At 40.2% G+C, this 23,584-nt stretch overlaps 2 protein-coding genes across 2 annotated transcripts; both read left to right on the plus strand.

Annotated features, from left to right (window-relative positions):
- The first annotated feature begins 321 nt into the window (after positions 1-321).
- On the plus strand, positions 322-1,182 carry LOC137298813 (proteoglycan 4-like). The gene has a single exon (XM_067831084.1). It carries the CDS (start codon positions 322-324, stop codon positions 1,180-1,182), a length of 861 nt encoding a protein of 286 aa, XP_067687185.1.
- Positions 1,183-16,568: 15,386 nt separating this feature from the next.
- LOC137298193 (homeobox protein rough-like) lies at positions 16,569-23,332 on the plus strand. Its single transcript, XM_067830351.1, has 3 exons — positions 16,569-17,373; positions 21,321-21,555; positions 22,835-23,332. Exons 1-3 carry the CDS (start codon positions 17,025-17,027, stop codon positions 22,965-22,967), a joined length of 717 nt encoding a protein of 238 aa, XP_067686452.1. The 5' UTR covers positions 16,569-17,024; the 3' UTR covers positions 22,968-23,332.
- The last annotated feature ends 252 nt before the right edge of the window (positions 23,333-23,584 follow it).

Here is a 23,584-nt window from a genome sequence, read left to right on the forward strand (position 1 = left end):
CCAATTGCGAAGATCGACGTCCATGCTGTTGATCACTGGATTGACTGGTCCAGACTGTTGCCACACTGGTGGAATATTGCTCAGTACGACCTAAACCCACCTACCCATGGAAACTCCCGTTTATGTTGTCAACACGTTGTAGACACACGTTATGACATGTCATTTGTACGTCACTACAAGCTTAAGGTATGTGAGGCTATCGTATTTTACCTTCCTTAACTTCCAACCACTCACACACAAGTGAAGATAGGGTCAAAACTGATCTTCAGTTACCCATGCTTGTCGCATTAGGCGACTTATGAGATCGGTTCGTCAGGCTCAATGACCTGGTTGACACACGTCATCGTATCCTCCAACTTCCCGCCACCCCTCACATCCAGCCGCTCACAACCATTCACCTCTAACTTCCCGCCACCCCTCACCTCCAGTCGCTCACAACCATTCACCTCTAATTTCCCGCCACCCCTCACCTCCAGTCGCTCACAACCATTCACCTCTAACTTCCCGCTACCCCTCACCTCCAGTCGCTCACAACCATTCACCTCTAATTTCCCGCCACCCCTCACCTCCAGTCGCTCACAACCATTCACCTCTAATTTCCCGCCACCCCTCACCTCCAGTCGCTCACAACCATTCACCTCTAACTTCCCGCCACCCCTCACCTCCAGTCGCTCACAACCATTCACCTCTAACTTCCCGCCACCCCTCACCTCCAGTCGCTCACAACCATTCACCTCTAACTTCCCGCCACCCCTCACCTCCAGTCGCTCACAACCATTCACCTCTAACTTCCCGCCACCCCTCACCTCCAGTCGCTCACAACCATTCACCTCTAGCTTCCCGCCACTACTCAAATGGAGCTACTCACAACCGGTCACATCTAACTTCCCGCCACCACTCACCTCCAGTCACACACAACCATTCACCTGCAACTTCCCGCCACCACTCACCTCCAGTCGCTCACAACCATTCACCTACAACTTCTCGCCAACCCTCAACTCCGGCCACTCACAGCCATTCACCTGCAACTTTTCACCTTTATCTACTCAAACCTTACCACTGGCCCTTAACCAGCTACTCATTATCATTCACTTGGAGATCTTCGCTCCGAAACTCTCGCCAGCTCATTCTGAAATCGTTAGACGGTCTAGGGGAAATAACTCAACAGTTTTGCCTATTTGAACCTATCATAAAATCACGCGGATGTGTTATGTTTTCCGTGCAGCTTTAAGCTAGCTACAAAGCAATTGGCATCATCCGGTTCACCTGACTGTCTAACCCAGACTCGGGTACCTACAAAGGTAAATGTGTGACCGTATCCGTTACGAACACGCTCACATTCACAGTAGTTACACATGTCCCTTGAGACATTTTATATAAAACACGTCACAATTTAATTGTGGTCTCACAAAAGTGCAGAAACTCTCAGCACTGTGCCACTCTCTCACTATGGATTTGGCAAAATTAAACATGCAGTTGTCATGTATATGTACTAAGGATGAAAACATGAAAAAACTTTTTCGAAAACTCAAAATTTATACTCGCTCGCCCATGGGCGAGAGTGTTTAATTTCGTCCAGAATAAATGTTTCGGAGGTTGTAAATGAATGCAAAAATGTTAATAAGTATCATGACACAAATTTCAGCTTGTTTTGACTTGATTCTGCTAACTGACAGCGATTTTAAAAAAGCTCGCCCTTGGGTGAAAAACATATTGGCCCATGGACGAGAATAATTACTTTCATTGAAAATACATGTTTTTTCCATGCTTTACAGTTTTTAAATAAAAGAACGTGTATTTATTAGTGTCGTGACACGAAGTTAAGCTTATTTTGACTTAATTCGGCTAATTTAGAGTGATTTTTCAAAAAGTCTCACCCATGGGCGAAAACCATTTGGCCATTTCAGAATATTTACTTTTACTCAAAATACACCTTTTTCCATGTTGTGGAGGTTGTGAATGGATGAAAGTATGTTCATAAGTATCATGACACACATTTCAACTCATTTTGACTTAATTCCGTTAATTCGGAGCTATTTAACAAAATCTCACCCATGGGCGAAAAACATTTGGCCCATGGGTGAGATTATTTCCTCTTACCCCCAAACACATCTTTTCCAATATTTGGAGGATGTAAATGAATGCAAGTACATTTATGAGTATCATGACAGAAATTTCAACTCATTTTGATTTAATTCCTCTAAATGAGAGCGATTTTAAAAACTCTCGCCCATGGGAGAAAGACATTTTGGCTTGCCTTCACTCAAAATACATTTTTTCCTGTGTTTTGGAGGTTGTAAATGAATGAGGATATATTTATGAGTATCATGGCACAAAATCCAACTCATTATGACTTAATTCTGCTAACTGAGACCGATTTTCAAAAACATCTCGCACATGGACGAAAAACATTGGTCCCATGAGCGAGAATATTTCCTTTTCACTCCAAATACATCTTTTCTAATGTTTTGGAGGATGTAAATGAAGGAAAGTGCCATTATGAGTATCATGACACAAAATTCAACTGATTTTGACTTAATTTTGCGAATACAGGAAGATTTTTAAAAATATGCCAGAATAATTACTTTTACTCAAAATACATCTTTTCCTGTGTTTTGGAGGTTGTAAATGAATGAGGATATGTTTATAAGTATCATAGCACAAAATTCAACTCATTTTGACTTAATTCCGTTAATTTGTAACAAGTACAAGAATCTGGACTTCCACTTAAATTTTCATAGTTTTTTTTTTTATTGTCTTGGAGGTTGTAAATTTATGAATGAAAGTGTGTTTATAAGTATCACGACAAAAAAAATGAAATCATTCCGGTCTTAATTCGACTAATCTCGTTCATGGACGAAAATATTTTCGTTTGCTTGTTTTCTTTATTTTGCAAGCATATGGTTTAAAAATAGATGAAATTCTAATGGCAATTCAGTTTAATTTCGTGAGTTTAGTTTTATGTCACACTCAGTAATATCCCAGCAATATGGCGGCGGTTTGTAGATAATCGAGTCTGGAGCAGACAATCCAGTGATCAACTGCATGAGAATCGACCTGCACAATTGGGAACTGATGACATGTGTCAACCAAGTCAGCGAGCCTGACCACCCGATCCCGTTAGTCACCTCTTACGACAAGCATAGTCGCCTTTTATGGCAAGCATGGGTTGCTGAGGCCCTCTTCTACTCCAGATCTTCACGGGTCCCGAACACAGAGCTTTACTTCCAGCAACATATACAGTACACTTAGAATACTAAGCCTTGGGATTCTTTTGAATTTAGGTATTCTATAAATATACCAAAATTCAAGCTATATCTATGAAGTTGAAGTTATTTGTGAAAGCCCTAATCAAGAGTGATCAAACTCCAGTGACTGCTGGGACACACTAATAAACAGTGTTGTGAGATCTTTAAACTGTATTGAAAGATGTCTTGTCTGTCCCACTGATATTCGCCAAATGTACGTACCTAGTAGTTTTAAGTGTACCTACCCAGTTTAGCATGTTTTGTTTTGATAGTGTCTTCTCCATTTTTAGTAATTCCCGTTAGCCCGTCCCGGCTTTTCTTCGTCCGAGGTTTGATGGGGTGTTCTCCCATTTTTAATGGTAATTACTACCATTTGTACTAATTAGTATGCCCCTCGTCATGCTCCAGTGCACAGAGTGACCTGGTTCGTTTCCATCGCAACTTAGGCTGCGTTTAACAGTACTTCAGCCAGTTTACTGTATCAGTCGAAATCTAACAATGAATTAATGAATGAAGAGCAAGAAGTATATGTGAATGAATGAGAAAGAAATAAAAGACAGAAGTACATATGTGAATGAATGAGGAAGAAATAATAAAAGAAAGAAGTACATATGTGAATGAATGAAAGAATAAATGATACACCACGACCATCCCTTCCAAAACATGCTAAAGAACGCAAAACTATCGTCAGATCACGTGTTAACATCAGCTTGTTATTGTCTCCCTGGTCAGACATAACAATTGTCAGACAGGTTAAAACAACAAACTATCTGGTTGACTGCACAGCTGCCTGTTGACGTAGTATATCCACATCACCTACGTTTCCTGCGTAACCTTCATCTACATCACCATCCTTAATATATTGAGCAGAGAGCACAGAAGGCCGTATAGCTGTAACCACTGAACCGTGGCGTCTCTCTGCTCCCAAGTTCCCAAGTGGGGGTGTCCTTCTCTACCTCTTCCATTAATCTTTAAAACATCTAACAAGCTTAAAACATGCATCTTTTCATTAAAATGTGATGTTATACATAATCATAGGAGTGTTTTTATGTATTATTCAGTTGATAAATTATCATTTTATGATACATATATGTACAATATTTTGCTTTGATTCTGTAACTACCCACATTATGACATTGAGACCATTCTGATTTATCGAGTAAAATACGACTGTACAGTTTTGAGTTTAAATCTTGGCATATTTTACCGGTTTGCCACTTTTGCACTCTACCTTTTTAAAGGGGGCGTGCATATTTTGGTGGTTTTTAGTATTCCATCTATTCGTTTAGATTTATTAATTTCTTTGTTTTTGTTTTGTGTTTTACCTCTAGTGGTCCTGTTAGTCTGCTTTGATAACTGTAAGTTTATTCTGACGTTTGACTTGTTATCATGTATGTTATGTAATTATATTATTGGTATGGAGTGGCATTGATATGTATGTATATGCTTGCCAATCCAGTCCCGATTACTAGAGGAGATTAGTTTACACTATAGATTAAAGTATCCATACAATTAATGTGTAATCTTTATATCGGGCTATGAGGAATACGTAATATAATCAAGATTGATTTTGCGTTTACTTTTCTATTTTTTTAAATAAATTTTAACCATTTTTGCAACAGTCGAAAAGATTTACTTTGGCTTTCGTGATTGTGGTATTTTAGAAATTATGTTGTTGAGACAATTGGAACTGTTGATCTGCAGTCTTTCAAATTCATTTTCACGAGATACATTTTCCCTTTTTACCATTTCTCAAAATGAACATATAACCGTATACACAAAGTTATCTTCCCGTAAAATAAGTAGGACGAAATGTGAAGTATAGCAGCGCATATGCCATAACTGAAGTTGTTAAAATGATAATGAAAACTGTCATTTCCAACATTCACCTTGCAAGCAATTTTATCAAGAAACTAAATAACTCATTACTAATGGAAGGAGTGAACTGAAAGTCCATTTTATTAACTGAAGTCACTGGTTGAACTCGCTAACATCGATTCACTTACATTCTGGTACACATGTCTTATTTCGTTTCCTGAGGACACACATTTTACCTTTTTTTAGAAAACCCGTGTCTAATCCTTTGAAACAACACCGTTGTGACTACACCAAACGATTTTGACCTTGACCCAAAACAAAGGCTTAACTTACAGGACTACCCCGTAGACATCCCTTTCTTAATGACGAGTTTAACAGCTACGCCGAAATGCTGCTTACCTTGTAAGAAGTTGTATATCCATAGAACCTTCTCCGTTTTTTTCAAATTATCATGAACTGAAGAGATATTACTGTGTCCGGGACTTCATAAGTGATTTTCAAGTTCTAATCCATACACTGATTTCCACTTTTTCATCATTCTGACTTTCATCTCACTTTGTTGAGTATCTCAGCATAAATCGTAAAGACAATGGAAACTGAGCGGAACGATGACGCTTTCTGTTTCTTCTACGTTCACTTACGTAATTTCCGCAAAGCGCCTACGACAATTTGCGCCGAAAAAGTCGTGTCTCATCCGCTGGTCTTGTTTATTGGAGTAAAACAGCTGCCGCTTTCAAGTGTATTTTACTTGTCATATACACAATTCACGTTAGGTCATTAGGTGACACCAGCTTTGAAATGAACAGGTGTTCGTGAGTGTACAGTATGGTTCAAAATTATTGAGAATAGCTAAAGCATTTCATATTATTAAACAAGAACAAATCAGATAAAATTGAATGTATTGTGAAAGTGAACTGACCTTTTCATGTTGTGTAGGTAACATTATAATATTTTATCAAGGCTCCTTGAGCTTCACGGCACAGTCTAAGACGGGTAGGCATACTTCCTATCAGAGAGGTTAGTGTCTCGTGAGTTATGCTGTCCCAGTATCGGACCACTTCTCTCTTCATTTCTTCAATTTTTGTCAACCCCTTTTGATTCACACATTCCTTCATCATCCCCCAAATGTTCTCAATGGGATTTAAGTCAGGGCTATATGCAGGAAATGGTAATGCAGTCACATTTTCCTCCTGAAACCACTGCTTGGCATGTTTTGCGGTGTGTTTAGGATCATTATCTTGCTGCAAAATCTAGTCATTTTCATAAAACACATGTGCACTTGGAAGGAGAAAATTATCTAATATGTTAGTGTAGCGTTGACTTGTCAGATTTCCCTCAAACACACACAGCGGGGTCGTTCCTAATAAGGATATCCCTCCCCATACATGAAACTTTGGGCTGTATTTAGGTCGTCGATACAACGGTGCTGACGCATACTTTGTCCATATTTTCACATTATTGGGATATACCCATATTGAGCTTTCATCAGTAAAAATCACATTTTCCCAGTCAAAGTTTTCATGTGCCAAACACCACTCAACACGCCTGTCTTTATGTTCTTGTTTCATGAGAGGAGAAGGAATTCCAGTCTTTTTCTCCCATCCAAGATCAATCAAATTTCTTCTAACTGTAGATTTTGATACAACTGTTGATCCCCTTTCTATCATTTCATACCTGATGTTGGAGATGCTTGCCCTTTGCTTTTTAGACGCTAAAATTCCCAGCCGGACGCGATCTGAGAAGTCCAATTTTCTGGGTCTCCCTGCTCCTTTCTGGTGCCCAAAATCCTTTCCCTCTTTAAAATTCTTCCTAATCCTATACACAGTAGAAAGAGGAGTTCCTGTTCTCTCTGCCAATGTATTTATATCATCAATTCCTTGATTACACAACTCAAAAATCAACCTTCTTTTATCTTCAGCAGACATTGTTGACAGTGCTGAGGAAAATGACGTCTGCTACAAATTCAGGGGAGGTAACTCTAATTGTACTATACTCAGTAGGCAATGATGAGTTACCTCCCTTATACCATTACTTAGTTTTAAGTATCAGTGAATCGGTTGAGGTGTTAGGATAGCTCAAAGTAAGAAGAAACATTCTCAATAATTATGAACCAGACTATATATGGATGAAAAAGACTGATTGCACACATTCAAAGGAAACCTCGAATTGGTTGTTTTATAAGGCGTCGAGCTGACCAGTTGGGTTTGGTGTTGTGTATAAACCTCCTTTACAAGAACTTTGTCAAGCATACCTGCTTTGTCCTTTTGCAAGACCTGCACATATTAGTCTTTGAAAGACATTGACATTTATGTGCACGTGCTCTGGAAAACTTTGTCCGGCACGATATTCTTTCCAATTTAGCTATTTTGTGCATGCTGTATTTCAATTTTGGAAATGTGCTTAAAACAAATTTTGATTCTCAAAGATTCTCAAATATTGCTTTGATTAACACTTCACCATTACTATACAATATTACAGAATACACAAAACCGGATACACAAAAACGACAAATTGTAGCATTGTGGTTAGGGGTATATGGGGTAATAGGAGTCCCTTTTTATCCACCGAGCCAAGTCCTACACGCCCTGGTGGGGTGTGGATTCGGGGGAGGGGGTAACGGAGGAGATGACCAAGCCAAGGAAGACACACGTACTCCATACGCTATCACGGTCTTCCTTACTGCTTGAAGATCGACCTTTTCTCATTGTGGTCTATGATGACTTCGGTGAACGGAAAAAAGAACTTATTCACTGTTAAAACCAGAAAATAGTTGAATCCGTCCACGATTTTATCATAAAACACAAAGCTTGATTTTTAGTTTTTTAACAGGAAACTAATTAACTTGTCAAAAACCTTCTCACAAATGTTCAGTGTTTCTACAAAGAGCTAGTCAGACACAACAAACCATAACTCTATTTTTCATGTTTACTTATATGATAGTTGTATTTGATGTAATGATATGTAAGCATATGTTATTATATGATAGTTCATATGGATGACGACCCATGCTTCATTTATATTTTGTGTTATATGTTGTATGGGTGAGGTGAAGCTTGTTCACCAGTCCCAATCACAGTTACAAAACACACAAAAACACAGCAACATGGAGGTGTATGGAGAAAATAAAGACATATGGAGAACAGCAATGTCATAACTGAAAAGAAATCATTCCCTCTATTGGTGAAGACCGTGTGGGATTAGTTCAACAAAGAAATCTAGTCGACCATGCCTCCTAATCCTCTTACTCCTCAAACAAACAACTTGCCTGGGCTGTCTAAAATTGAATTGAAAATGTTGTAAATTCGATGTTTCGGGTATTCCGTAAGGAGGTAATCAGGTGTCAACACTATGGCGTTCGACGCTCCGGACATGAAGGAAAACAAAATACGTTATGCAGTACAGTACTGTGGTCACAATGAGCGAGGTAGACAGTCTGATGAGCACAGTTCATTCCCGAAATCTCTTGTCTTTGAAGCTGGTCGTTGAGACGCTGAAGCCTTCTGTCAAGTTCTTCTTTATTCGTTATTGTGGCCAGTGTGTCACAATATGCAGTTTACATTGCTCACAGACCCTCGATTCACGATGATGCCAACTTTCTCGACTAATGTTCGTGCGACGACAATTATTCAGGAATTGGTTCCACAGCTCATTCTTTCACCGATGTCTTTGTGTATGTCTTTTAGCTCGTTAATTAGCGTAGAGACGAGTCTTCTGCTATTCTCCGGCACAAGTTCTCCAAGGCAGTCGACGCTCCGGGTGTCATTAGAACAGTGTTGAGCACTGTCACCCTCCACTGCTTTTCGACAGTCCTTTTGTGTATTTGATAAAAAACCACCAAAATATGCACGCCCCATTTAAAAAGATAGAGCGCTAAAGTGGCAAGATTCAAACTCAAAACTATTCCATCGCATTTTACTCGATAAATCAGAATGATCTCAATGTCATAATGTGGGTAGTCACAGAATCAAAGCAAAATTGTTTACATGTTTATGTACGATTGATTTAGCAAAGCCAGAAAAATCCCCGACAAACACGGCCGCTTCTCCTCAATATGTGGGTTTGTGAGTGTGAGGGTACTCCCTACAAGGCTCACTCCCATTAGTTAACAGGGTGTCCTAACATTTTATGTATTTTTTACTCGATAGGTACGGAAAATTAATTAGGCGATGTGGGTATGTCATGACTGGTTGATTTCTCAGGATTAGGTAAATTGGGTATGGGAGAGTCGATATACAATGATCATAGGGGATTTAGCAACCATGTTGGAGTGAAAGAATGGCAAAAACTCTGTGATAGATTAATGAGTGTCTTTTTTAAGCATTATGAAAATGGGAATGGTAAATTAACACAAAATGTCCTATACCTGTCCAGCATGTCATGCATATATGTATCATAAAATGATAATTTATCAACTGAATAATACATAAAAACACTCCTATGATTATGTATAACATCACATTTTAATGAAAAGATGCATGTTTTAAGCTTGTTAGATGTTTTAAAGATTAATGGAAGAGGTAGAGAAGGACACCCCCACTTGGGAACTTGGGAGCAGAGAGACGCCACGGTTCAGTGGTTACAGCTATACGGCCTTCTGTGCTCTCTGCTCAATATATTAAGGATGGTGATGTAGATGAAGGTTACGCAGGAAACGTAGGTGATGTGGATATACTACGTCAACAGGCAGCTGTGCAGTCAACCAGATAGTTTGTTGTTTTAACCTGTCTGACAATTGTTATGTCTGACCAGGGAGACAATAACACTGTTTATTAGTGTGTCCCAGCAGTCACTGGAGTTTGATCACTCTTGATTAGGGCTTTCACAAAACACTTCAGCTTCATAGATATAGCTTGAATTTTGGTATATTTATAGAATACATAAATTCAAAAGAATCCCAAGGCTTAGTATTCTAAGTGTACTGTATATGTTGCTGGAAGTAAAGCTCTGTGTTCGGGACCCGTGAAGATCTGGAGTAGAAGAGGGCTTCAGCAACCTATGCTTGCCGTAAAAGGAGGCTATGCTTGTCGTAAGAGGCGACTAACGGGATCGGGTGGTCAGGCTCGCTGACTTAGCTGACACATGTCATCAGTTCCCAATTGTGCAGGTCGATTCTCATGCAGTTGATCACTGGATTGTCTGCTCCAGACTCGATTATCTACAAACCGCCGCCATATTGCTGGGATATTACTGAGTGCGACATAAAACTAAACTCACGAAATTAAACTGAATTGCCATTAGAATTTCATCTATTTTTAAACCATATGCTTGCAAAATAAAGAAAACAAGCAAACGAAAATATTTTCGTCCACGAACGAGATTAGTCGAATTAAGACCGGAATGATTTCATTTTTTTTGTCGTGATACTTATAAACACACTTTCATTCATAAATTTACAACCTCCAAGACAATAAAAAAAAAACTATGAAAATTTAAGTGGTAGTCCAGATTCTTGTACTTGTTACAAATTAGCTGAATTAAGTCAAAATGAGTTGAATTTTGTGCCATGATACTCATAAATATATCCTCATTCATTTACAACCTCCAAAACACAGGAAAAGATGTATTTTGAGAAAAAGTAATTATTCTGGCGTATTTTTTAAAAATCTTCCTGAATTCGCAAAATTAAGTCAAAATCAGTTGAATTTTGTGTCATGATACTCATATTGGTACTTTTATTCATTTACATCCTCCAAAACATTAGAAAAGATGTATTTGGAGTGAAAAGGAAATATTCTCGCTCATGGGACCAATTTTTGTGAAAATCGGTCTTAATTAGCAGCATTAAGTCATAATGAGTTGGATTTTGTGCCATGATACTCATAAATATATCATCATTCATTTACAACCTCCAAAACACAGGAAAAGATAATATTCTCGCCCATGGGCCAAAATGTCTTTCTCCCATGGGCGAGAGTTTTTAAAATCGCTCTCATTTAGAGGAATTAGATGAGTTGAAATTTCTGTCATGATACTCATAAATGTACTTTCATTCATTAACATCCTCCAAAACATTGGAAAAGATGTGTTTGGGGTAAAAGGAAATATTCTCGCCCATGGGCGGGATTTTGTTAAATAGCTCTAAATTACCGGAATTAATTCAAAATGAGTTGAATTTTGTGCCATGATACTTATGAACTCACTTTCATCCATTCACACCCATAAATGTACTTTCATTCATTAACATCCTCCAAAACATGGAAAAAGATGTGTTTTGAGTAAAAGTAAATATTCTGACCCATGGGCCAAATGGTTTTCGCCCATGGGTGAGACTTTTTGAAAAATCACTCTAGATTAGCCGAATTAAGTCAAAATAAGCTTAACTGCGTGTCACGACACTAATAAATACACGTTCTTTTATTTAAAAACTGTAAAGCATGGGAAAGAAAACATGTATTTTCAATGAAAGTAATTATTCTCGTCCATGGGCCAATATGTTTTTCACCCAAGGGCGAGATTTTTTAAAATCGCTGTCAGTTAGCAGAATCAAGTCAAAACAAGCTGAAATTTGTGTCATGATACTTATTAACATTTTTTCATCTTCTCTAATGTTTATGTTCATCTCACCATTCCAGTCTCTTAAACATCAGAAAGACGCTGCCGCCAAGATACATTTGACATCGATGAACTTCCCCTGACAACTCCTCTGTACTGTTTGACTCACTGGATCTTCATCACAAAATATACAGTATACAAAGAATACACACACACGCGCACACACACACACACACATGGACTGGGGACACGCACACCAAGCTGCATACAGACGTACGCATGTTTTTAAATCAATCATACATAAACTACCATGACAAGAAAACTGCCAACAAACACATTCTTCCCCGGTCATGTGGACACATTAAACAACGAAGAAATATATCTCTGGATCTGCAGCTAATCTCACAAGCTGATCATGTAAAATAACTCTGGATTAACAAGGTTATAAATAAAAGCATCGCCATTCTAGTGACCTCTGCCTCACATGTCAAGTCCCTCCAATGCGACAGTTTTCATTTTACATATGCAATTCTACAGAATTCAGTACATCTACAGTCTCCTATCTCCACCAATCTTCCACAAAAACAAAAGGCAATCATAAATTTGGTTCTTGAGGAGCACATAGAATTGGTATTCAAGCATAAAACAAAATATTAATATGGATGCACAGAAACGTTGGTATCCATAATATTTTCTCTTATATAATCATATATAATGTCACAAAATAGATCTTAGAAAACGAATGTAAATGTACCCTCGTGTCACGTCCATCACCAAAATAACAAACGCATAACCCAGACGTCTACCGTGTCCTTCCCAGACCACAGGCCAAGCTGCTGTTCAAGATTTCTTAGCAGGTTAAATTTCCCTATTGTCATTTGTTAAATACTAACAGTATATACTCACCACTGTCAAAACAATATTATGCCATCTCCAAACTCCAAACTTCAAACTCGATACTCCAAACCCAACACCCTTCCCTTTGCCCCATAAAAGCAAATGTTCATATTTTTACCCATTAATCCCTTGATGATAACAAGCTTGAAAAGAAAATTGATCTCCTCTCTGATAAGAAGTGAAAATAACTGTTCCGATCCTTTCTGTAATTAGTATTATAAATTATAGAACCTTTCTACGTACGGGTCCTTTCTGTAATGAGTAATATATATAATAGGACATTTCTACATTCAGATACTTTTCTACATTCAGATACTTTCTGTAATAAGTAATATATATTCTAGGACATTTCTACATTCAGATACTTTTCTACATTCAGATACTTTCTGTAATAAGTAATATATATTCTAGGACATTTCTACATTCAGATACTTTTCTACATTCGGATCTTTTCTGTAATAAGTAATATATATTCTAGGATATTTCTACATTCAGATACATTTTTACATTCAGATACTTTTCTACATTCAAATACTTTCTGTAATAAGTAATATATATTGTAGGACATTTCTACACTCGGATCCCTTCTGTAATGAGTAATATATATTGTAGGACATTTCTACATACAGATTAGCAAAACAGAACGCCCTACCACACCACAAAAACCCTTAACCCCACAGAATAACAGCCAAATCGTCAAAATCTTAGGTTCATCACTTATCCAAACTGTCCCTTTAGGTTGCATATAGTCCAAGATAATTCACTAATGCTGACATAGAAAATAATACAAAATCACAAAACTGCCAACCAAACTACCCTGTAGTTCACCCTCTTCTTGCAAATTTCCAAATTCATAATTCATACAAAGATAAGTTACGCTCCCTTCAGGTTGCCACGTCTTACAATCAAACACTAAACTGACTGGCGGGCCCGTGTCCGAGACATGCATTATGTCGAAATGTGCATGGTAAATCTCCAAATCATCATCAGCAGCAGCATTATATACAGATATAAAGACGACCATGGTGAAACCAACAGAGACGGGATGAGGAGTGCGACAGGCATATATATGATGCATGCAGTCTCGACATGTATCTTTGACTGACGTGGTGTTACCGCCACTCAGCTAGTCTCCTCACTCAGTATCTTAGTTCCCCAGTAATCTCCATGAACAGTCGGGAAATGGCCATCTGTGAGTCATCTAAATAGTTGACCAGTTACGATAAACAAGTTTCTGAAGCGTAATTAATCTGAGGTTATCCATTCAGAGCTGGACGGTAAGACACGCACAGGACAGGTGATCTGGATTCGACTGCTCGTAAGATAGAAGTTGCAAGAAATATCTCAAAGACACAAAGAACAACAAATATAAAAAGTGGCAATTAACAAAATTATACTTGTAAATCTGTAATTAGAACGTTTTCTTTTATGCATGATCATTTCACAGGCATTAATTGACAGTGCCGTACCTCCAGAGATGTTAATAGCATATTTTTTCTCACTTGGGGGCGTCGTAAGCCTGAGCGAGGACGCGTGACAGACGCGCGATCCACGTCACTGGCGCCTGTTAAGACCCTTTGTCAGGTGCACTGAAGGACTGTAATTATTGGTGGGAGCAAACGAGCCAACGTCACAGGCTGGGGACGTCTCACGTCTTTGCTTGAGAGGGGTGAATCGTGTAGCAGCCACCCAACCCGTTATTGAGCTTGTGACATGGTCTATATGATGTATGGGTTAAAATGGAAACATAATATGTTACTGAACCCCCCAATACACATCTTCTTTCAAGAGAAGTTAAAAGATGAAGCAGGAAGGAAGGATAACAATATATGGACGAACAACTTGCTGTGAAGTTTGTAATCCATGCATTGTTGTCCGTCCGTGTGTACATCTGTCTGATATATTTGGTCTGAATGGGAATAACATGTTGATTTATCGATATATTGATGGGAGGCTATAATGAGTTGAGGACATAATGATGTCTGGATATGTTCATGTGTGGATACACTGATGTCAGGACGTATTGATGTAAGTATCAGAACATATTACATAGCCTCTTGGATATACGAAACCATATAGTTTTACATGTTTGGAGTGACGGAAGTAGGCAGCAATACCAACATGCATGTTGTCACAAACATGGGTCTCACAAACATATCTCTGACTGCTTATATCGGGTGCACACATATCCTTTGGCTTTACTGGCATCGATACATTAATGTTTATTCTTGAGATAAGAAATCGACTTTAGCTCAGTTTGCTAAAGCGTGGAAGGGATTAATGTCCAGGATTCAACGGGTGGATTAGTGGACTATTCCATGCATTCGTCCACCAAAACAAGGGTTTGAAGACACGATTAGGCAAGCACCACATTAGGCAAGCGTATCGATAACGTTGTGAGAGGATAGGTCGTATGGCTGCACGTCCTTGGGGTGAATACTGCGAGGTCCTAGGATGGTCCTGGCAGTCATGACTGTGGTCTGAAACCTGTGGCGAATATGCGTCGCCCTTATATTTCTGTCCTAACTTGGCGTTTTACACGTGGATGTCCAGAGTCCCACCGTGCATGGTATGACTCTCTTACAATGTCACACCATCCATGGTATGATTCGATCTTTCATAATGTGACGCCCTCAATGAGATGACGTCTTACAATGTCATACCGTCCATTGCATGTCGTTCTTACAATGCCACACTGACCGTGGTATAACTGACTGCCTTACAATGCCACACTGTCTGTGGTATGATTCTCTTACAAAGTAATAAGGCTACAATGTCACACTGTCCACGGTATAACTGACTGTCTTACAATGTCACACTATCCATAGTATAACTGACTGTTTTACAATGTCACACTGTCCATGGTATAACTGGCTGACTTACAATGTCACACTGTCCATGGCATAACTGACTGTCTTACAATGCCACACTGTCCACGGTATAACTGACTGTTTTACAATGTCACACTGTCCACGATATAACTGACTGTTTTACAATGTCACACTGTCCATGGTATAACTGACTGTCTTACAATGTCACACTGTCCACGGTATAACTGACTGTCTTACAATGTCAGTGAACGTGTGTGGTATAAGTGTCTTATAAATATGATTTCATTGATTTTTTCAATGCATATACACTCCAACTACCATTGCACACACGTTACGAAATTGGTACCACCGCCATTTAGAACAGCGACATGATGTCAAATTAGTTCGTCTGACAGTTCTTGGACGACATTATTTCCACTTTCATCCACCCTCCTCTGCCATATAAAAGTCATCTTGTTCGTATTCCTCAGATTCTCATTTTGAATGTCGTACCTCACGTTGTTATTAAGTATAGTTATTTGTTTAGACCAATATTGGAGTCTAAGCCTTGCCTGTCAAATGTCACAGTGAAGTTCCGTTTTTTTTCTCGCAAAAGTGATATGTCACTTTGAATAATGCCATCCTGGTCGATGAATATAGCTACCGCGAATCGCCTGTTTTAGGTTCGATTCCAAATGATATCTGGACACAAGCTACTCAAACCAAACTCGCTCACTCACTCGCTGGTCGCTAAACTGAATTGAGTAACCTCTACTACATCCGATTTTCACGTGGTGTTCTTCGCAGACAGACAGCTGTGGCGTTCACATCGCTCCAATATGCGAGCCTATAGCGCAGTCGCGTGGATGGTCTCATTAATTGTCACTACCGGGTACAACGCTGGACTATTGGATCTCTGTCCGACGTCGCTATAAATAATTCCAGAATAAGACAGATTATTAATTCTCGAACTGATCATGAGGCCTGGGCCTCTACACCCTTCTACAGTCAGAGATGCTGCTTGTAAGAGATGCAGTTTTTGTAAACGTATCTCACGTGACTCGCCGCAAAAACGCCAACCCAATTTGTCAAGCGATCGCCCATGAATTGGAGTGATGAGATGAATTATTTAAAACCAATTAGCTTATTACTTGCCGCACGTGTGGCTAGCCCCAGTCTGTTAATCGTGCAATTATTGGTTATAACAGTTATCACCGATGTGTTGTGAAATGCAGATGTATTTAATCGGAACTGTCTCCTCTGAGCTCTTCCTGTCTCTTTGTGGCCTAGGGCGCAGCGAGTAGAACCGCGCATGCGTGATAATGAAGCTAGTGGAGGAGGAAATTGCTCCGCTTGCTAACAATAATGAGAAGAAAACGACTCTTTTATGTATCCACTGACAATTGCCGGTTGTTTAGAGGCCGCACTTAATCATTGATTAAAACCGGTGATAGTTTGGAGAAATCACAGAAAGCATATCTGGTCTCACGCCTCGTGTGCCCCTGCACGCGGCCGTTCCCGCGCTTTCCATACACGCCCCGGGATTTACCAAACCCTGCATGCATCTTCATCAGCAGCTGGAGTGTCAGTTCCATGGACAGCTAGAACGTGATAGTAACTAACTTCAAAACATTAGTTAAACCTGGAGACGATAGCTTGCAAAAGTTAAAATCGTTCCGAAACACTTCGAAACCTCCTGGCTAAATTCCGTTGTGATTTATACCGCAGCAGTGATGGGCATCCATGAAGCATTATTCATATGCAACCAGCATACAGCGTAGAACAACACAGAAAACACACATCGGTAAAACGTTCAATACTGAGGACAATATTCCAGGAAGTGAACATGACAACCTCTTCTGGGAAAGAGATAGAACCAAAATGTACCAGTGCTGTGCCCGCCCGATGGACGCCTCCTAGTGTCCCACCGCTCGGCGTCGGTGTCCCGCTGCCGTCACCTCTTCCGCCAGGGATACGGCTGTCTAACCTTTTCATGGGTTACCTCCCCGGAATGGAGGGCGCTACTTTGGAGCCGGCGACAGGTATGCCGCTCACACCACACGTCGACTTCCGTGGGCTCTTCCTACATGAAGCACCGCCGTCATACAGTAAGTGAAAAGTATTATGACAATAACGCTGGTAACAGATTCAGTGAGTAGGCGTGTTTTTCAGGTTTTTAACATTATCCCACTCGGGGAACAAGATTATCCATGATCAGATATTCATATTTCAAGAATGTGTGAAAACTGCGCGGAACGAAGCTCTCGCTGTTCACCTCTGTGTTTCCCCGTCACTCCACTGACATCATTTTGAAGTTTAATAGAATCTAGAGTGAAATCAGTTTGCATATAAAAATGAACACTTACTTCCTTACTATGACACATTGAGGTTAGAAAACGCGGTGATTGATTTACACTGACGATAATCTGTAGAACAGGTCTGAACACGTCCTGTTATCAGCTGATAAGATCCTTCGGGACGAACGTACATGCAGCAAGGTGGTTACCTGGCTTCATAGCATCACTTGAAATGAAAAACTGGAATTGTTCGGTAAACTGACAAAAATGAGAACCTATAATATATTGCGTGTGATATTCAAGACCAAAAACATAATGTAGAGCTGTCACCTTTGACTGCTGAACTGATTCTGGGGAGTTCCGGAGAACAATTAAACTTTTCAATCTAATATTCCGGCAAAATGTGATGGGATAAAGGAAAAGGGGTGGGATGGCCATAAAGTCGATGACTTGCCAGCAGTACAGTGACAGGGACAGTCGTGCCGCTGCAGCCCAACAATGACAGTTGTCATATACACATACATAAACTATATCGTTGATTTGATGAAATATAGTTCTTGAATGGCATTGAGAAATTGGACAAGCATGGATGCATGGCACGGTTTATGGATAATAACTTCTCTTTTAATCTCTACACGACGTTTCAGATCTAATTCATTTTCTCGTCCATCTGGTGAACGCTGAGTTACCACAAAGAGTGAAGTTTAGATTAAACATGTGAACACAAAGCAAGGAGGAGGCCTATTACACATAGAGGATACAGTGTATTATACCACTAAACACTTGGAAGACATATCATATATGTGATCACAGAAAACGTGCTCGGAATTTGAATGTTAAGAATACATATTTCGCAAGTGGTAATAATACGTGGGCTTTGTTAGATGCTAACAGCTGTTGAAGTTTGTTTCCTGAGGGAAATGTATGATAACAAACAGGAATAATAGCGCGTCTAAGGCCATCATGAAATGGGCATACTAAACAAAAGTGATACTCTGATTCAATGTTGCTAACTACACCTATTTCCCTACCTCCTTCGATTAATAATTTACGACTTGAACAACTGACAGATGCAAGAGCACTACGGTAAACTTTCACAGGTATATACGACAGATAAACTTGTACGTTTGCCTCATGATTTACAGAGCGGTATAAACTAATGTTGCTTGTCAATATCTATACACCCTTGCTTGAACGACGATATGAAATGATACCAACATCCTGATCTATCCACACTTCACCAAATCGATAATGAAACAATACTGATTTGACTTCTACTGCCCAACAACTCAAGCCCTTATTTGCTAGAGAATAGTGGTAAGAATAGACCTTCTTAACAATAACAGTATCTTCTTGATACAGCAGTCTTACCAAGACAAGACTCCTTATCAAGATAGTCATTATCAGTTGTACTATCCATGAGTTCATTATTAATTGAGTCAATAAATTCCAACACAGAAGCATAAAATATTTTTTCACAATTTGCTATGTTTGTTCGTTGAAATAAAGAATGAAAATGTTCAGTCCAATCCGAAGGTGAGATACTGTTCCGTTGGAAATTAAAAGATTTCAAATGTGACCAGAACATTTTACTGTCTTTGGATGTTAAGACATTGTTCATATTTTGCTCTAAAAGTTTGAGCACATTCGCTGATTTCTACTTACACTTTTTGTGTAACTTAAGTGATTCATGGTATTTATGTCTGTTCATTTCTGTGATAGAGTTCAGTAGTTCACGACCTATGTAGTAGTGTACAGAGCTGTTAAACCTCAATGCAGCTCTTCTTGATAAAACTGCGAGAAAATGTAACGGGGAAAAATAAGAAACAGAATGAAAGTAGGACTGATGACATGTGCCGTGACACTGACCATGAGAAGTCAAATGCCACTAAACATTTTGTCATTCGACAAACCGGAATACAGCGTCTGTCAGCTGTCAATAGAAACATTGCTGCATGGCGTCTGGAAGCTGGAGAGTCTTGGAATACAGGTTGAAGGTATTTCAACAGACGTCAGAGAATAAATCTGGTTTACGGGAAGTAAAACCACTTGAATGGACCCAGAGATTGCCCGAGAATGAGGCAGATAAAGAGTTACCACCTTGTATATCTCTCCACATACCGCGTGATCCAGGTCACGAAAGCCACATACTAGTGGCACGGAGACAGCAGAAAATGGGTGTAGAGAGTATCGGACAAACACACATTTTATGAGATTGAAAACTGATATGAGTCATAAAAACAAGTGAAGACTCGAGAATCATGTAACTAATATAGTACTGGAAGGATAGTCGGTCTGTCATTGGTCGTCACCCGTTAGTTATTGCCTAAATCACATAATCGGAGATCCTACGTCATGGTGTGTGCATGTGTGATGGAGGTGGGTGGGTGGGAGTGAGGACATCCGATGTCATGGTGTAAGGGGCAATATCATACACACGGTGATCCTTGGTCATGGTGTGGGGAGAAATCCCATACACACGGAGATCTTAACGTCATGGTGTGGGCAGCGATATCACACACACACACACACACACACACACATGGAGACACTACGTCATGGTGGTTCAGTCGATGGAGGGAGTTGTTTCAATATGGTAACACTACACAACACGCTGCTATTACTAACTAGTTGTTCAGACGCACCACTTTCTGAACCCGAGTGAACGGTGATCTCCACAAACGTCACCACAGACTTATACACCTCATCGCAGACACTTATACACCTCACCGCAGACACTTATATATAACTCACCGCAGACACTTATACAACTCAACGCAGACACTTATACACCTCACCGCAGACACTTATACAACTCATCGCAGACACGTATACAACTCACAGCAGACACGTATACACCTCACCGCAGACACTTATACACCTCACCGCAGACACTTATACGCCTCACCGCAGACACGTATACAACTCACCGCAGACACTTACACAACTCACCAACGCGTTGTAGGAAGCACGGGAGAGATGTGGAACAGAACCCGTTGACTTACTGATAAAAGCACTCGGCCTTCACAGCCCGTACTCCAGGCCTCCTACGGACATGTCTGGTGGCAGAACAATCAGAATTGCGATGTTCTGCACAGATCATGACTGTCACAAGAAACTTCATCACGTTACCATGTATCAGTTAGATACTCACATAAAAATAAACATAGTGAAACGTCTCAAAAGGTTGTACATGTCTTTTTGAAGAGTGCATGACCACCATGGAACCTACAAGATGATCGCATGTGTGTTGATGCAATAAAATATTTAAGATGAAAGGTACAGTAAGATTTCGAGTTACTTCCGCTTATGGTAAGTCTCTTGCAGTTATGATTCTTGTAACATATAACATTTCCTTCTCCACATGAGGTACAACATGCGTACGATGCAGTCATGGAGTAACATTTTCATACCCAATAGGTAGTTCATGGTCATGATGTGAACGGAGAATATTACTGATCACCGACCCTTCTTGACAATTGTAGCAAATCTGTTTGCAGGTTTATTTAATCCATATTTCACTGATATTACCAGTAACTCCTTTGTTTGAGTGACTATGAGTGAGTGAGTTTGGTCTTACACCGCTTTCAGCTATATTCCAGCAATATCACGGCGATGGACACCAGAACTAGGCTTCACACAGTGTTTCCATGCTGGGAATCGAACCCAGGTCTTTGGTGTTACGAAATGACTCTTTACCCAGTAGGCTCCCCCACCGCCCCCTAAATTGCTATGACTTGTAAAATTGTTTTTTTCAGTTCCACGTCGCAAGAGACGGGAGCAGCGTCCCCGGCGCCAGAGGACAACTTTCAGCAGCGAGCAGACTTTACGCCTGGAGGTCGAATACAGACGTGCAGAGTATGTGACGCGCACGCGCAGGTTAGAGTTGGCGGAGCTACTGACTCTGACGGAAACACAGATCAAGATTTGGTTCCAAAACAGACGTGCCAAAGACAAGAGAATAGAGAAGGCGCATCTAGATCAGCAAATACGGTAAACATAGGGCAACATTTTGTTATTAGGACACCAACAAATCCAAGATGCCTATCAGCTTTGCAAATACTAGTATATGATTGTTACTGAACAACCCCATTCCACGGAGATTACTGGCTCATCGGAAACAGATTTTTTCCCTTCCTTTCAGATAACCCACCAAAGACGATAGCATCACAGTCCGATGAATACGATTTGTGTTTGTCCACTATCAGATCAATGTCCGACGTGTTGAGCTTGATCCAATGGGGCGAAACCGTTAAATAAAGGAACTAAGCTCAAGGCTTAGTTCGCCATCAGACGCTTTTTCCGGTCGTAAGTCGAGTCAGTAATCGGGTGAATGTCGAGTCAGTCCGATGTGTGTCAGATTCGTGTGAAACTGCCGGATCTGTCAGCCGACGTCTGGTGGCAATCTGATAAGTGTCCGATGATGAACAGTCATATGACGCTAATCTGATCGCAGTCTGCGGTCTGTCCGAAGCGCCTGGTAGTCGCCCATCACCAAGTCCATTCTAATCGGATGCTTACATGATATTTAGCAGCATCCAGCTGCTGTCCGTTGTGACATCGGAGGGTTATCGCTCATTAACTGAACTGCCGTATGTTACCTGTGACATAGCAACCGGTGACATCTGACGGCCAAAAGACTACAAACGGAGGGTCAGGAGACACTCGATCAGCAGATTTTCATCGGACACTGCATAGGTATTACCCGTCTTAGTGCGAGTCTCTGGAGTATTTCATCGAAAAGTTCCGGCATGACGCTCAAGCAATTGAAGAATGGCGTTATATCCTCCATTCACAGTTTATTTGAGTATGATGTAGTGCCCATATAACATCCGTCTATCAGCTCGAAGCCATGGTCGAACCCACTAACGATGTGGTGTTCAATGCCATCTTCTCAAGTTTCCATCTCAGGACCCTGCATCTTGTGGTATGCTTTCTGCTGCAGCATAAACAATGAAAAAGCCCAAGGTTGCATGGTAGCGAGGAAGTTGATCCATGATCCACTATTTTACGGGAGAAAGGGAACTCATGGGAACACTGAAATTGTTTGCCAATTTAGATAGGCGTCAGATGAGGTTCCGGTAGTAAGTGGAATGGGGGTGTTAACCAAATACAAAATTTCTTCAGAAATATAGTTCTGATATCTTCGATTTTTATTTAACATGCGTAATGAACGAATGGTTTAGATTCCAGCCGAATCACGGATTGTCAGGACTGTGTTAAAGAAAGAAGCAATGAGAAACGAGGCTTCACAATCAGTTGAATGTTTCAGAGCTATGAGTTATGGAGTCGGATTGCCATATCCAGGACAGCTGCCCCTGACATCGTCTCCCGTGACTTCATTTCCGGCCTGGGATCCATGGTCTCGGAGACCTGCTCCGGAGGTGTCTTCCAGCGTTTCGTGATGACAGCTCACGTGCTACAACCAAAGTCTTGCTGGAACTCATGACACACTGGAAATATGCTTCACTATCCTGGACACAACTGCTACGTGACCTGACACTGTCTGAATGACATTTATGCTACATTCTTGAGAGTGCTTCTTGTGCAAGTACATCTGGACAAGTGATCCCTCTCAGAATGCATACTTGCATTATTGCTCCTGGACTTATGCGTTATGCCGATTGTACGGTCGATTGTATCGCATTCTCTTCCAAGTTTTGTTCCTGTGTTTAAATAGATTATAATAGTGCTATCACTTGTGATCATAGGCAAAGTGTAACCAAATATGCTTACAATAAATACTCTTATCGGTATCTGCTCACAGAAACCTAATTCATGTTGCTCTCACCCGGTTACTAGGGAAACGTATGTAGAGGGTCAGAGTCGCTTTCTTGACCAGTATCCCAGATTGAGGGCTACTATGACCATGTGTCCGTCAACCTTTTACGTGGAGGTCACCCAACATTATAATTACAGGTTAGTCAACCTTATACTTGGAGGTCACCCAACATTATACTTACAGGTTGGCAAACCTTATACCTGGAGGTCACCCAACATTATACTTACAACATATGTCATA

The sequence above is a fragment of the Haliotis asinina genome, chromosome 10 (assembly GCF_037392515.1).
Source record: "Haliotis asinina isolate JCU_RB_2024 chromosome 10, JCU_Hal_asi_v2, whole genome shotgun sequence".
Lineage (NCBI taxonomy): Eukaryota > Metazoa > Mollusca > Gastropoda > Lepetellida > Haliotidae > Haliotis > Haliotis asinina.

Bases quoted from the DNA above. Each gene is read 5' to 3' on its own strand.
- LOC137298813 (XM_067831084.1), top strand. From the start codon at position 322: ATGACCTGGTTGACACACGTCATCGTATCCTCCAACTTCCCGCCACCC.
- LOC137298193 (XM_067830351.1), top strand. From the start codon at position 17,025: ATGCAACCAGCATACAGCGTAGAACAACACAGAAAACACACATCGGTA. The intron at 17,374-21,320 runs GTAAGTGAAAAG...TGTTTTTTTCAG, and splicing joins TGAAGCACCGCCGTCATACA to TTCCACGTCGCAAGAGACGG. The intron at 21,556-22,834 runs GTAAACATAGGG...TGAATGTTTCAG, and splicing joins CATCTAGATCAGCAAATACG to AGCTATGAGTTATGGAGTCG.